This window comes from Chaetodon auriga, chromosome 8, assembly GCF_051107435.1.
Source record: "Chaetodon auriga isolate fChaAug3 chromosome 8, fChaAug3.hap1, whole genome shotgun sequence".
Taxonomy (NCBI): Eukaryota; Metazoa; Chordata; class Actinopteri; order Chaetodontiformes; family Chaetodontidae; genus Chaetodon; species Chaetodon auriga.
Window position 1 is genome coordinate 766654 of NC_135081.1, and position 13778 is coordinate 780431.

The 13778-nt window shown below is 40.1% G+C and overlaps 1 protein-coding gene across 1 annotated transcript in view; it reads left to right on the forward strand.

The window, feature by feature from the left end:
- Positions 1 to 2022: 2022 nt before the first annotated feature.
- The window catches only part of LOC143324530 (dysbindin-A-like), a 52160-nt gene continuing 40404 nt past the window's right edge, over positions 2023 to 13778 (forward strand). Inside the window, exons 1-4 of the mRNA XM_076737099.1 lie at positions 2023 to 2468; positions 8085 to 8186; positions 8595 to 8655; positions 11018 to 11150. Coding sequence (XP_076593214.1) covers positions 2413 to 2468; positions 8085 to 8186; positions 8595 to 8655; positions 11018 to 11150 — 352 coding nt within the window. The 5' untranslated portion in view covers positions 2023 to 2412. The remainder of the gene's footprint in view (positions 2469 to 8084; positions 8187 to 8594; positions 8656 to 11017; positions 11151 to 13778) is intronic.

A 13778-nucleotide genomic window follows, 5' to 3' on the forward strand; every position in this document is an offset into this window, starting at 1 on the left:
TCAGTTGGAGGTCTTGGGTTCTCCTACAATAGAAGAAGTGAAATGTGAATATTTCACAACAAGTGTAGGTCTTTTAAAAAGCCTGTGAAGCCTGTTAGAAATGTACTAAATGTTTTAACTTCGGTATTTGTTGTGAAGTCTTTTTTTATTGAAGTATTTTTGTTTATTTCCAAAATTATGTATAGAATTACACCATGGCAGCCAATTTACATCAGTTTACCACAAATGTGATGTGATAATGTGCTATCACTTCCCAGGCCATGTGCCACGGATTCCCCTCACACGCAAACAAGCATACAAATCCTCACTTCACACAAACAAGCAACTCTGGCAATGTCCACACTATTACATTTTCATTCTACAAAAGTATTTTAAAACACAAACAATCACCATCCAGATGAGTGTTTTAGCACTATATCAGGCTGTCTCTGTTTCACTTTCAGTTTTTGTAACACATGCAACATATATCTTGCCCAGTACATTTCTGGGAGAGAGGACAGACCCACTGGTCTATGTGGATTTATGAGATTTTGTGGGTGTGAGGAAACATCAGACATGATACTCAGAAACCAGCAGTATTAATTTCTCCTCAGCTGTTGTCATTGTTCAGCACTTGCACATGTAGGATGTGATGGTTGGTCACTGTGGTATTTGTCCAGGCAAACCCACCACTGTGATCACATGGTTGAATAAACTATGACTAGTGGTAAGTGGTGAGCGCAGAGTTTCACTGAAAGTTGAATATTTTTCAACTCTCAGCAAACTGAAAAAAACAACAAAAACAAAAACATGTAGAATAGACACTCACTGTCTCACCACGCTGCTGGTATTTGTAGCATAGTGAGTAACGGTACCATTGCAAACAATGAGAAAACTATGCTTGCTTCAGGATAAAGGCTTCGGTGGACATACTGTGTTCTGCTTGTAGTACCTTTCCATTGAAGGGGAGTTTTACCTTGCCTTTCCCTTGCCAATGTTGTCAAGTGATTGTTCATGGGGGAATGTTAATGTCAAAGCACTTAAGAATACAAGCTGCTCTATATGAAAAATGCCTCGAGATAACTTATATGATTTGGCACTGTATAAATAAGTTGACTTGAGTGTGGGCTACTAAATAATTAATAAACTTTTTGCTATTTACAATTCACTATTATTTACTGTCATTTGCTTAGTTTTATGTTATCTTTTACATCAAATGCACACATCCACACTGTAAGTGTGCTATGCTGGACTAGCAGAGAACATAGATAATAATAATAATAATAATAATAATTAAAATATACTACTACTACTACTACTACTACTACTAATAATAATAATAATCAACTTCATTTCTACAGCATCTTTCATACAAGAACTCAAAGTGCTTTACAACAAAGAAATCACATGCACCATGCGCTTCACATATAAAAAAGACAAAGAAAGAATATAAAAACAGATGGAAAATTAAAGGACAATTAAGTGCAAAATAAAACCAAATTAAAATATATTAATAATAATAACATGAAGGTGCAGATACAGATGAATATGGAAGCATGAAACGTCTCCAGGTTCACCTTTTCAACAGCAGTCAATGTTTTGAGACTTAATAGGCAAGAACTCATATCATATATTTTGCCTTTTGTACACACTACCCATCATCTCTAAAACAACCGCGCCGAACTCGATTTAGATAGACACAGATTTGCCATCAGTCGTCATTACCTGAATTAAACCTACTTGAATCAACACTAGTAAAGAACTGTGAGTAAATATACAAGGTATCATGAGCAGTGTTACGGTCATCTGACAGAGAGCATAAGAGCGGTTAACTATAACAACACAATGGCCAGATGATGGAGCTGCGACAAACGTCAAACTGAAATCGCTTAAAAATGGTGCCTGCAAACCAAGGATGTCTCATGTTGTTGAATGCCTGCTGCCTCGACTCCTCCTTTCTCGTGTCTACTTCCTGTCTCCTGGAGAGAACGAAGATGACGTCTCTCTCTCTCTCTCTCTCTCTCTCTCTCTCTCTCGAAGATTGAGCTCTGCGATTTATCCCCGAGTTCCGCCTTTCAGGCAGGCTTTCCTGTGGTACATATATTCAGCCGGCGTAAAATCCTTACTATTTTTGCTCCGACTAAATAGACCCACCGTCTATGTCGTCTGTTAACGCACTGCATTTACTGGGAGAACCAGCCGTATGGAGAGAGCGGATTCTGTTGAGGCGGAGGAGAGGATGGGCTGCCTAGAAGGCTTGGGTTGAGGACAAAAGTGAAGATATTGGCACACAAGTAGGGTTACAGAGCGAGTAGGCCACAGAATCAGTAAACTGTGTAAATTAACGTTAACTCGTTAGTGTTGATAGCCAGTCAAAACTGGTATTTTTTAAATGCGAACGAAAAGATCGGAAGAACGAAACTCAGAGGAACCATGTTTGAAAACTTCAGAGAACGACTTCACACGGTCCAGCAGGATCTCACGACGGGGTTGGTCAGCTTTCTGACATACTGTTAATCTCTGCTCTAGCTGGCCGTGGCAAGCCGCCCGCCTCGGATATAACGCTAATTAGCTATCTCATACGCTACATACGTTATATGATAGTTTAAATGTGTACGTTAGACTTAGTGATGTAGAGCATAACGCGTAGATTTAATAACACAACAACTATAATTTTCCACTGCAGAGAGCTAATTAGCGTCTGTAATATCTCAGCTAACTACAGCCCTCTTTCTGCTCTTTTGTTGTCTCTGTGGTTAGCTGTCATGTTAATGTTAATTTATGGTGCACACGTCCTATTACGATCCGAATGTACTGGAATTCTTCGTTACATGTAAATTTCAACTGAACTACGTTGAGATTCAGTTAGTTATTCCTCATTTGTTCGGTCCTAGCTGTTCCTGGTAATTGCTTTCAGCTGACGATCATGTGATGAGTTTTCTATTTTTCAGCAAACTTTCAACTGCTCAGGGGCAAGAGAAAACATGAAAGTCGAGTCCACATCGTTTCTGCAATAAAAGTATCAATAATGTCAGATTACAGATTATAGAATGTCAGCATTGTGAATTCTGAAAGCCCCCTCTATACAATGTACTGAAATTGAGCTGTCGTGAAGCACTTTTTTAATAGCTGCTATCATGTATGATTTTAAACAAACTGACCTGGAAAATCTGTGTTGGTCCTAAGGTGCATTCTAGTAGACAAAAATGTTGTTGTATCTGTCTTCCTGACTGTAATTAGGCACTCTGTATCCAGAGGCACAAGTCATAGGATAGTTGTTGTGTTCATACAACAGCCTAGAGCAACCCTGATTCCAAACAAGTCGGGAGACTGTGTAAAATGTATGTAGAAACAGAATTTGATGATTTGCAAAAAATTGAAACCCCATATTTAATTGGAAGTAGCACAAAGCCAATATATTAAATGTTGAGACTAGGAAATTTCATTGTTTTTGAAAATTAGATCCTCATTTAGAACTTGATGCCCACAACAAAAGTTGGAACAGGGTCATGTTTACCTGTTGCATCATCTCTTCTTGTAACAACACTCTATAAGCATTTGGGATCTGAGGAGACCAATTGCTGTAATTTTGAAATTGGAATTTTCCCACATTCTTGCTTGATGTATGATTTTTTGCTACTGTTGTTGGCATCAAATTCTAAATGAGGATATAGTTTTCAAAAAACTATGAAATTCCTTAGTAACTTGCTTGCTGTGTAGCAGGGCAGCAGGATGGCCAGATCTCTACCGGTGAAGGTATTTCTACTGTTGCAGACTATGTACCTTCATATTGCACTACCCTACATATAGGTATGCATATACTGTATATTCATAGGTATATGCCTCTGTTACCACTGTCTGTCAAGTTAATGGTCAGTGGATGATATCACAATTAATTCACAAGATGTATTTGTTATCTTTCAGCAGCTAAGCATTTCAAGTTTTTCAACATGGGAAAATTAGACTTGTGGTAAACATTATTAATTCCTTAGAATGGAAATATAACAAAGAATTCAGACAGGAGAGATGTAGGATGGGAGGTGTAAAGTTGTAGCCTTTTTCAGACAAGGCAAGAAAAGGCAACTTTATTTGTATAACACATTTCATACACAAGGGCATTTCAACATGCTTAACAAGGTTATAAAAATACAGCAAAGGTGAGAGATTTACAATTTAAAAGGTGTAAAAGTACAGGCAAGCAATACAAAAGATACACAATTTAAAAGTAAGCTAGTGTAGTTTAAATCAAGAGAACTGAATGACTAAAAAACACAGCAAATACTCCCATATTTAGATGCACAGTGAATTTAAATAAACAATTTAATAAAAAAAAAAAGGAAAATTAAGGCTATTTAAAAGCAATGGTACAGTGGGGACAAAAAATCTAAACAAGTCCATAAATTAAGTTATGTGAAATAAGTGGAATGACACAGGGGAAAAGTATCGAACACATGAAGAAGAGGATGTGCAAAAAGGCATGGAAAGTCAAGAAACCAGCTGAAATCTGTCAGTATTTAGAATGCAATCCTGCCCTCTATCAGTGCAAATTAAAATCAGATGGTTTAGTCCTCATTGATGGCCTATAAAAAGGTTTCTCATTACCAAGGCACACAAGAAACATGATGAGTAAAAGCAAAGAGCTCTTGCAAGACTTTCGTAACCTCACTGTTGCAAAACATAGTGATGGCATTGGTTACAGGTGAATATCTAAACTTCTGAACATTCCAGTGAGCACCATTGGGGCCATTATCTGGAAGTGGAAAGAACATCATTTTGCCTTAAACCGGCCACGACTAGGTGCTCCTTGCAAGATTTTTGACAGAGAAGTCAAAATAATAATCCGAAGAGTTGTTCAAGAGCCAATCATGGAGAGCTTCAGAAAGACCTGGAATCAGCAGGTATACTTGTTAGAAAGAACACAATAAGTAATGCACTCAGCCACCATGGCCTCTATGCATCCTCACCACGCAAGACTCCACTATTGAAGAAAAAACATGTTGAGGTTCATTTGAGCTGCACAACATTTGGACAAGCCGATGAAATACTGGGAGAATATAGTCTGTTCAGATGGGACCAAAATTAAACTTTGTGGATGTCACAACACACACCATGTTTGGAAATGGCACTGCATATCACCCCAAAAACACCATACCAACAGTGAAGTTTGGAGGGGGACATCGCGTGAGTTTTTTTTTTTCAGCACATGGTACTAGCAGACTATAATTGAAAGAAGAATGAATGGAGAGATGCTGAAGCTGAAGCGAGGGTGGGCATTTAAACACGACAATAATCCCAAACACACAGCCAAGGAAACTCTCGGTTTCAGAGAAAGAAAATATAGCTGCTAGAGTGGCCCAGTCAATTACCTGACTTAAATCTGGTTAAAAATCTCTGCAAAGAATTGAAGATCAGAGTTCAGAGAACAGGCCCCCAGAACCTTCAATATTTAAAGAGAGTTTGTGTGGAAGAATGGGCTAAAATCACACCTTAGCAATGCATGCCACTAGTTTCTTTATGCAGGAGCCGTCTTGAAGCTGTCATTACCAACAAAGGCTTTTCTACAAAGTATTTAATCATTTTCAGTTTGCGTGTTTGATGCCTTTTGCCTGTGTCATTCCACTTAATTTCATATAACTTAATTTATGGACTTATTTGTTTTGATTTCTTTATATTTGTGGAATATTTGGGGTGTTACTGCCCTATTAGAAATATATTTACTGACAAAAATGTTCACGTGTTCAATACTTGTTTTCCTCACTGTAAGAAGACCATTTTAGCCACTAAGCCTACAGTGTAGAATAGCAAAGTTTTTAGCATTGACTTAAAATGGTCAGGGCTTGTCTGGTATTATTTTGGAGGTTATTCCAGCTGTGTTCCAAGATAACAAAATCCTGCTTCACTGTGTTTTTTTTGTAACTTTCGGGACAACCAGTAGACAGGTTCCAGATGTCCTGGGAGTTTTGGGAGGTTCATATGGCACATTTAGTCTTGAGAGACTATGAATATGGAGTGGTAGAGAAAAATAGAAGTGCTTGGTGTATCATGGGAAGTCCCCTGGCAGTCTAATACCATATCCTTGTTTATATTGTTTATATTGCTTGTTTGATATTTAATGTCCTTTTTACTGATGCCCTCTATTTTTTGCTATCCACTTTGCTGCTGTAATACCGAAAATTTCCCCACTGTGGGACTAATAAAGGAATATCTTATATCAGCCTAACTAGGGGCTTGTCTAAGGCAAACTTGAGCCAGCCCTAATTGTAAGTTTTATCAAAAAAGTTTTAAGCCTACTCTTAAATGTAGAGAAGGTAGCGGCCCCTGGACTGAGACTGGAATATGGTTCCGCAGAAAAGGACCTTGACAGTTAAAGGCCATGGCTCCCATTCTGCTTCTGGAGACTTTGGGAACCATAAGTAGGCCATTCTGAGAGTGCAGTATTTTAGTGGTGTGATCGCATAAGATGAGTTCTTTAAGATGGTGCCTCACCATTTAGGGCTTTGTAGGAAAGGAGAATTATAGATTACAGGGAGCCAGTGCAGAGGGTAATGATGGAGAAATATGATCTCTTTTCCTCGTTTTTGTCAGAACATGTGCTGTGTCGTTTTTGCATCAGCTGGAGAGTATTTAGCATTTCAATAATTCGGCCTGGACGTAACAAATGTGTGGACTAGTTTTTCTGCATAGTTTTGAGGCAGGATGTGCCTGATTTTTACCATCTTACGTTGGCGAAAAAGCGCAGTCCTTGAAATTTGTTTTACGTCTTAATGTCTTTAAGACATGCTTTGAGTTTAGTTAACTGATTGGTTTCATCTGGCTTCATTGATAGATATAACTGGGTATCATCTGCACTAAGCAGCACTAAGATCCAACAATACTAAAACAGAGACATTGTCGTTGTCTGAGCCTTTGTTCAGTTGAATGTCATTTAGCACTTTTATGACTGCAGTCTTAGTACTATGATGAAGCCGATCAAAACTGTTTGTTCAGTGTTAAAAATATTAGTTGTTCATGAACAATTTTTTCAGTGACCTAATACCAGAAGGTTTTATATAAGGTTTGATATTCTTCTTCTTTAGAGGAGGCTTAATGACTACAGTTTTCAAATCCGTTGGGAAAATGCCAGATTGGAGAGAGCTGTTAAGTTGTAGGGATGTAACAATATATTGAATCTTGTGATATTGCAATAAAAATATGGCTTGATGCTATAATGAGACTGTGATGCTGTCTACTATGACATGGTTATTTACATAGTTATTTACTATCTCTCCTTGTCTAAAATTGTGTTGTTTTTGTTTGAACAGCAGAGCGCACAATCATAGTAGTCAAGAAGACAGACTGCTGTCATCCAAGCCAAGCAAGCCACTGCTAAAAATATATCCAACGAGAAAATGATGGATGAATGAGCTGATAATGAAAAAGAGATTGAGGATGCTTCATCAACTCAAGAGCTGATGTGTGGTAGCATTTCGGTTTTCCCAATTCAAGAACTGACAATGGCGAAACACAAAACAATTTGCAAATACTGCTGGACGACAGTCAACTACACTACAGAAAACACATCAAACATGAGAAGCCATTTAGCACATCACCACGCAGAAAAGCTCTAACACAACTGCATACTGTCAGGAAAAAGTTTCAGCCAGGTCAAAGGAACCTGAAAGAAGCATTTGGAGCGTTGTTCCCCCATAACAGTCCGAGAGCTAAAGAAATAACATGATGCATCACTGAATATAGCCAAAGACTTGGGTCCGTTTGCTATGGTTGACAATGATGGATTTCAAAGGTTAGTAAACACATTGGAGCAAAAGTATACAATTCCTTTAAGGCTGCGCTTAAATTGCACAGTGATACCAGCTCTGTACCAAGAGACAAAAGTTAAACTGACACAGAGCCTCAAAGAAGCAGAGTGTATCTCAATAACCACAGCTGGGTGGACTTCACAAGCTTGTCAGAGCTATATTACAGTCTCTGATCATGTTATGACCAGTGGATGGAAAGTGAAGAGTTTTGTCCTAGAGACATGGCCTCTTTTTAAATCACACCTGACGAAGGAGGTAGAGTGGGTCATCAGCTTTTATCTCCCTCTCTTCCTACCCTCCCTCCAGCTTCAAGACCTTTGGTGACAAATCAAGGGACACCAAAATCAGGAGGCGGCCGAGGTGCACAGAAAGCTCTCATTTCAGTGCTGGACTGGAAATCCTCTGCAGGTCTGTAGGCACACACACACACACACACACACACACACACACAAAAGTTAGGTTTTCATCACTTTTGGAGACATTACGTAGATGTAAATGTAAGCATTTATATTTTGGAGATCTACCCTAACCATAACCACTACTTGCCTAACCTTTACCCTAACCGTACCCTAAACCTAACCTTAACCCAAGTCTTCATCCTGAAATTTAATGATTTATATTATGGGAACCTGCAATTTGTCTCCACAAGTAAGGTGAGTCCACACAATGTGACTGTGTAAACAGATGTATCTCCTCACAATGAGAGTAATAGATGGACATACACACACACACACACATACGTACAGTCGATTAACAATAATTAACGAAAAGCTTAGATTAAGGGTTTGTTTATGTTTATGAAATTTGTTTTGGTAGGTATGAGGAGAGTTGGTTTCCACTCCATAAAAGAACTAAAGACTGTGCTGAGGCTGCAGAGGTAAGATCAGTATTTCTCTACACTGCTCTGTTACAGATGCAACATCACTTCTTACCGTTAATGATTTACAGTATACAAGGGAGTATCTCTTGGGTTGGGTGGTGAACCTTTGTTAATGCCTGCTTGTCAAATGTGGCTATTTTCAGCAAATAAATGAAACAAAATAAATGGCAAACAACTGCTTGTGGTGGCAGGATGTTCACAGAACACTGTCAGAAACCAGTGTTCCCTTTCCATTGGCTACAGTGAAGTAATGGAGAAACTTTGTTTTATAATCAAATGTTGATCTTTCATTTTTAACAGAATAAGTTCAAGCTGAAAAAGTTAATTAATTACTCAATCCCCATAACTTGTGTTGACAACACTTTTGATAATCAGTTAACCATTTAATAAACTGTATAAGAATTGCTTTCCTGTGGTTCTTGAGGATCTCCTGTTTTTCTTGTACTCGTCGTCTTCTGCTTATCCGGGTTTGGGTCGCGGGGGCAGCAGCCTCAGCAAGTAAGCTCAGACGGCCCTCCCCCCAGCCACTTCCACCAGCTCCTGCTGAATGGTCCCGAGACATTCCCCAGCCAGCAGAGAGACATAATCCCTAAACGCAGAAAAGAATAAATAAAGTTGCTTATATTGTTATTCTATTGAAATAAATAATAATTGAGTACAGTTGCGAGTTGTTTTCTTCCCTAACAGAAATAAGGTGGTAGGTCATTCCTTTTGTGAGAGGTCGGAGGTAGATTGCCAAAACCAGAGATGAGATCGAGAACATGGTCATAGGCATAACATATAACATATAACATAGTCATAGACCACGCAATGTTGCAGAGGTTTTCTCAACCAAGACAGCCCTACAACATCCAGAACCTTGAGATACTCAAGGCAGATCTCATGCACCCCTGGGGCTCTACTGCCACAGCTGCACACCGCTTGGCCCTGCAGTAGCAGTTGGCTGTCTCTGAAGACCCACAGACAACCATGCCTTGTAGGCCTCCTTCTTTAGCCTGACGGATCTCCTCAATGCAGGTGTCCACCAGCGGGTTCGGGGGTTATCGCCTTGACCAGCCCCAGCAACCTTGTGGCCGCAGCTTGCGATAGCCACCTCAACAATGGTGAGAGACGAAACAAGGCCCATTCAGACTCAATGTCCCCTACTGTCCCCGGAACATGGTGAAAATTCTGCCGGAGGTGGGAGTTGAAGACCAACAGGTTCTTCTGCCACGCGTTCCCAGCAGACCCTTACTACTCATTTGGGTCTACCAGGTCTGCACCGCGTCCTCCCCTGCCATCTGACCCAACTCACCACCAGGTGGTGATCAGTTGACAGACCCAAGACGGACCCATGTCTCTGTTTCGGGCTGGGCCCAACCAGACCCCATAGGCGAATGCCCGGTTATCAGGTGCACGCTGGTTGGCCCCTTCCCTGGGGAGGGGGGACACTTGGTCACTCCTCCACCACGATAAGGTGGCCGCTGAGGGGGGAGTCCTGTTTTTTCTGTGTTTGTATATTGAATATACTGAATATGTTTGGGCTTTGGACTCCTTGTCAGACAAAACAAGATCTTGGGAAAACTTTTTTTGACCTACATTTTATAGACCAAATGATTAATTGAGAAAGTATGCAGCAGATTAATTAATTCTGAAAGTCCTAAAACAGAGGAAGAATAAATACAAAACACAAAAGACTAAATTAAGTTGCTTATATTATCATTCTATTGAAATAAATAATAACTGAGTAAAATTGTCCAGTTGCGAGTTGTTTTCTTCGTTAACAGAAATAAGATGGTAAGTCAGTCATTTTGTGAGAGGTTGGAGGTAGATATGTGCCCAAACTGTATGCAACCCTTCATCTAATCAGCTGACTGCGACTGCTGCTTTTGCATTCCTTGCTTATAAGATAGCATTGGAAAATCTCTTTTTGCAGAGTTTCACACAGAGGAGTCAACAGGTGTCAGTGACTCATTCCGGACTGGGTGTGTCTCTGTGATGTCTTTTCACACGGTCCCATCAGGAGCATTTCAGAAGCAGAGCGTTTTGCCTGCACACTTTTGTTGACTTGCTCAGATTTAGCTGATTTGGTCATATATTTATAGATATTTATGCTTCTACCATGGGTAAATAGGCATTATAGTTAAATGGTTGTAATTGTGCCTATTATTGATGTGTGATTGGGAGTCTGCACAAGGTAATTTACCAGAGAAGTTGCCAGATAGTGATAGGAGCTGTTATGTTTATACTAACAGAGGTTTAACTGTGATAGCAAATGAGTTTACAGTGAGATTGTTACTAATGATTGTCTGAATGCATCTTATAATTCTAGCAGCCCTCTCTGCTCTGTCTTAACTCCACCCTTCTGTTTGTTTGTCAGGCAGTAGATGGGGACATAGTCATGCTCTCAGCACACTGGGAGAGAAGAAGAACAACTCTGACACAACTACAGGAACAACTGCAAAGCTTATCGTCCTTTATCAGTGAACTTGATGCCATCACTGCTAACATAGGTATGAAGTCAGTTGCATTCCTGCCCAAGAACACCAGTCTGCACCACCACAATATCAACATTTCAATTCCCTTGGCTCATTTCTTGAAATAGTGTTAACATTCTCAAAGCTCTAGGTGCATTTGTCAAAACAGCTTATATGGTACAGCACAACATCATAGCTCACCTGCAAAAAGGTTATAACTCACCCCAAAAATTTAACTCATGCTTCAAAAGGAAGTTATTGTTTTACATAAAAAGTCAGTGCCGTCAAAATGAAAAGTTCCTTTGGCATTGTGTAAACATTGTATAGCACATATTTTTCTCTATTTCTATTGTATTTTATTACCCTTTATCTGTATCGCTTTGAGCTGCTGGAACTCCAATTTCCCTGAAGGGTCCTCCCAAAGGGATCAATGAAGTTCAATCTAATCTAATCTAATCTAATCTGATCTGATCTAATCTAATAATGAATGTTGAATTGTTTTGCCTGTATGGCAGTGGACCCTGGAAATGCTCCTTACATCCACTTCTCCATCCATTTCTTGACCAGTTTTTTGATACTGAATTTTTACTGTACTAGATGTCAAATTGAATGCTATCCATTTGCCGATGTCAGTAATACAAAGTTTTACACATTGCATACCCATTGCAATCACATTTTCATGGAAAATGTCACTGTATTTTTCTTTCCATAAAGTAACGTTCTTACACCACAGTAAACAGAAAACTTAACAGCACAATACAAAAAATACATCAATTCAAAAGGGAAAACAGTATATAGCCTATATATACACCGATCAAGCAAAACATTATGACCACCTGCCTAATATTGTGCTGGTTCCCTTTTTGCTGCCAAAACAGCCCTGATCTGTCGAGGCATCAACTCAACTAGACCCCTGACGGTGTGCTGTGGTATCTGGTACCACGATGTTAGCAGCAGATCCTTTAAGTCCTGGAAGTTGCGAGGTGGGGCCTCCATGGATCTGACTTGTTTGTCCAACACATCCCACAGATGCTTGATTGGATTGAGAACTGGGGAATTTGGAGGTCAAGTCAGCCCCTCAAACTCGTTGTTGTGCTCCTCCAACAATTCCTGAACCATTTTTGCTTTGTGGCACAGCATATTATCATGCTGAAAGAGGCCACAGCCATTAGGGAATACTGTTTCCATGAAAGGCTGTACATGGTCTGCAACAATGCTTAGGTAGCTGGTACGTGTCAAAGTAACATCCACATGGATGGCAGGACCCAAGGTTTCCCAGCAGAACATTGCCCAAAGCATCACACTGCCTCCGCCGGCTTGCCTTCTTCCCATAGAGCATCCTGGTGCCATGTGTTCCCCAGGTAAGCGATGCACACACACCCAGCCATCCATGTGATGTAAAAGAAATTGTAAACTGATTCATCAGACCAGGCCACTTTCTTCCATTTCTCCATGGTCCAGTTCTGATGCTCATGTGTCCATTGTTGGCTTTTTCGGTGGTGGACGGGTCAGCATGGGCACCCGACTGGTCTGCAGCTGTGCAGCCCCATACGCAAACTGTGATGCATTATGTATTCTGACACTTTTCTATCAGAACCAGCATTGACTTTTTTGGCAATTTGAGCAACAGTAACTCGTCTATTGGATCGGAACACACTGGCCAGCCTTTGCTCCCCATGTGCATCAGTGAGCCTTGGCCGCCCATGACCCTGTCGCCGGTTCACCACAGATCCTTCCTTGGAGCGCTTTTGATAGATTACTGATCACTGCAGATCGGGAACACCCATTTTCCTGCTTCTAACACATCAACTTTGAGGACAAAATGTTCACTTCTGCCTAACATATTCCACCTCCACTAACAAGTGCCATAATGAAGAGATAATCAGCGTTATTCACTTCACCTGTCAATGGTCATAATGTTATGCTTGGCTGTGTGTGTATGTGTATACAGGCCACTGTCCCTTTGAACAGCTTATCTGGAGAGGAATTCGGTTCCAAATGCACTACCCAGCCAGCTTATGCTTCACTTTCAGCAAAGAGGAATGTGCCTTCAAAAACTCAGATCCACTTGATGATTTTCTGAGCAAGAATGGACCTAAGTGATTGCTGATTTTAAGGAATAACTGAGCAGCTTATAATGCACATGCAGCAGAGACCAAAACTCAAAAGTTTACCAGGTGCAGGATTAACGAACAAGAACCAAGCAGCAATGTACAGTATATGTGACAATAAGACAGCATGCCAAGAGATGTTTATTTCAGATGTTTTGTTTACCAGACAAATGCCTTCCTTGATCACCTTTGTGGTCTATTCTATGGCAGCTTCCAGAGCCACAAGGAGCTTAGGTGTGGGGGCTCCTCGCACATGATTTTGAGGCATCTGATCTGTCGCTTGTGTTGCTTTTTTTTTTTTGCTTGGCTCTGAGCAGGATTCCTGTTACACGTTATCAAATAATCCACATTGAATTAAGGAGTAGTTTTGTCTTCACTTAAGTTATCAATTTAAATCAACTTAGTACCATACCAGGCTACAAGATTACTTTTAGTAAATCTGAAACTATGGCAACAGGAATTATGAGTAATAGAGATATTTCAGACAATTTTCCTTTTTGTAAGTCATCTTCTGGTTTATCTGGTAAGAAAAGTATCCCCAGATTTGAAGGAT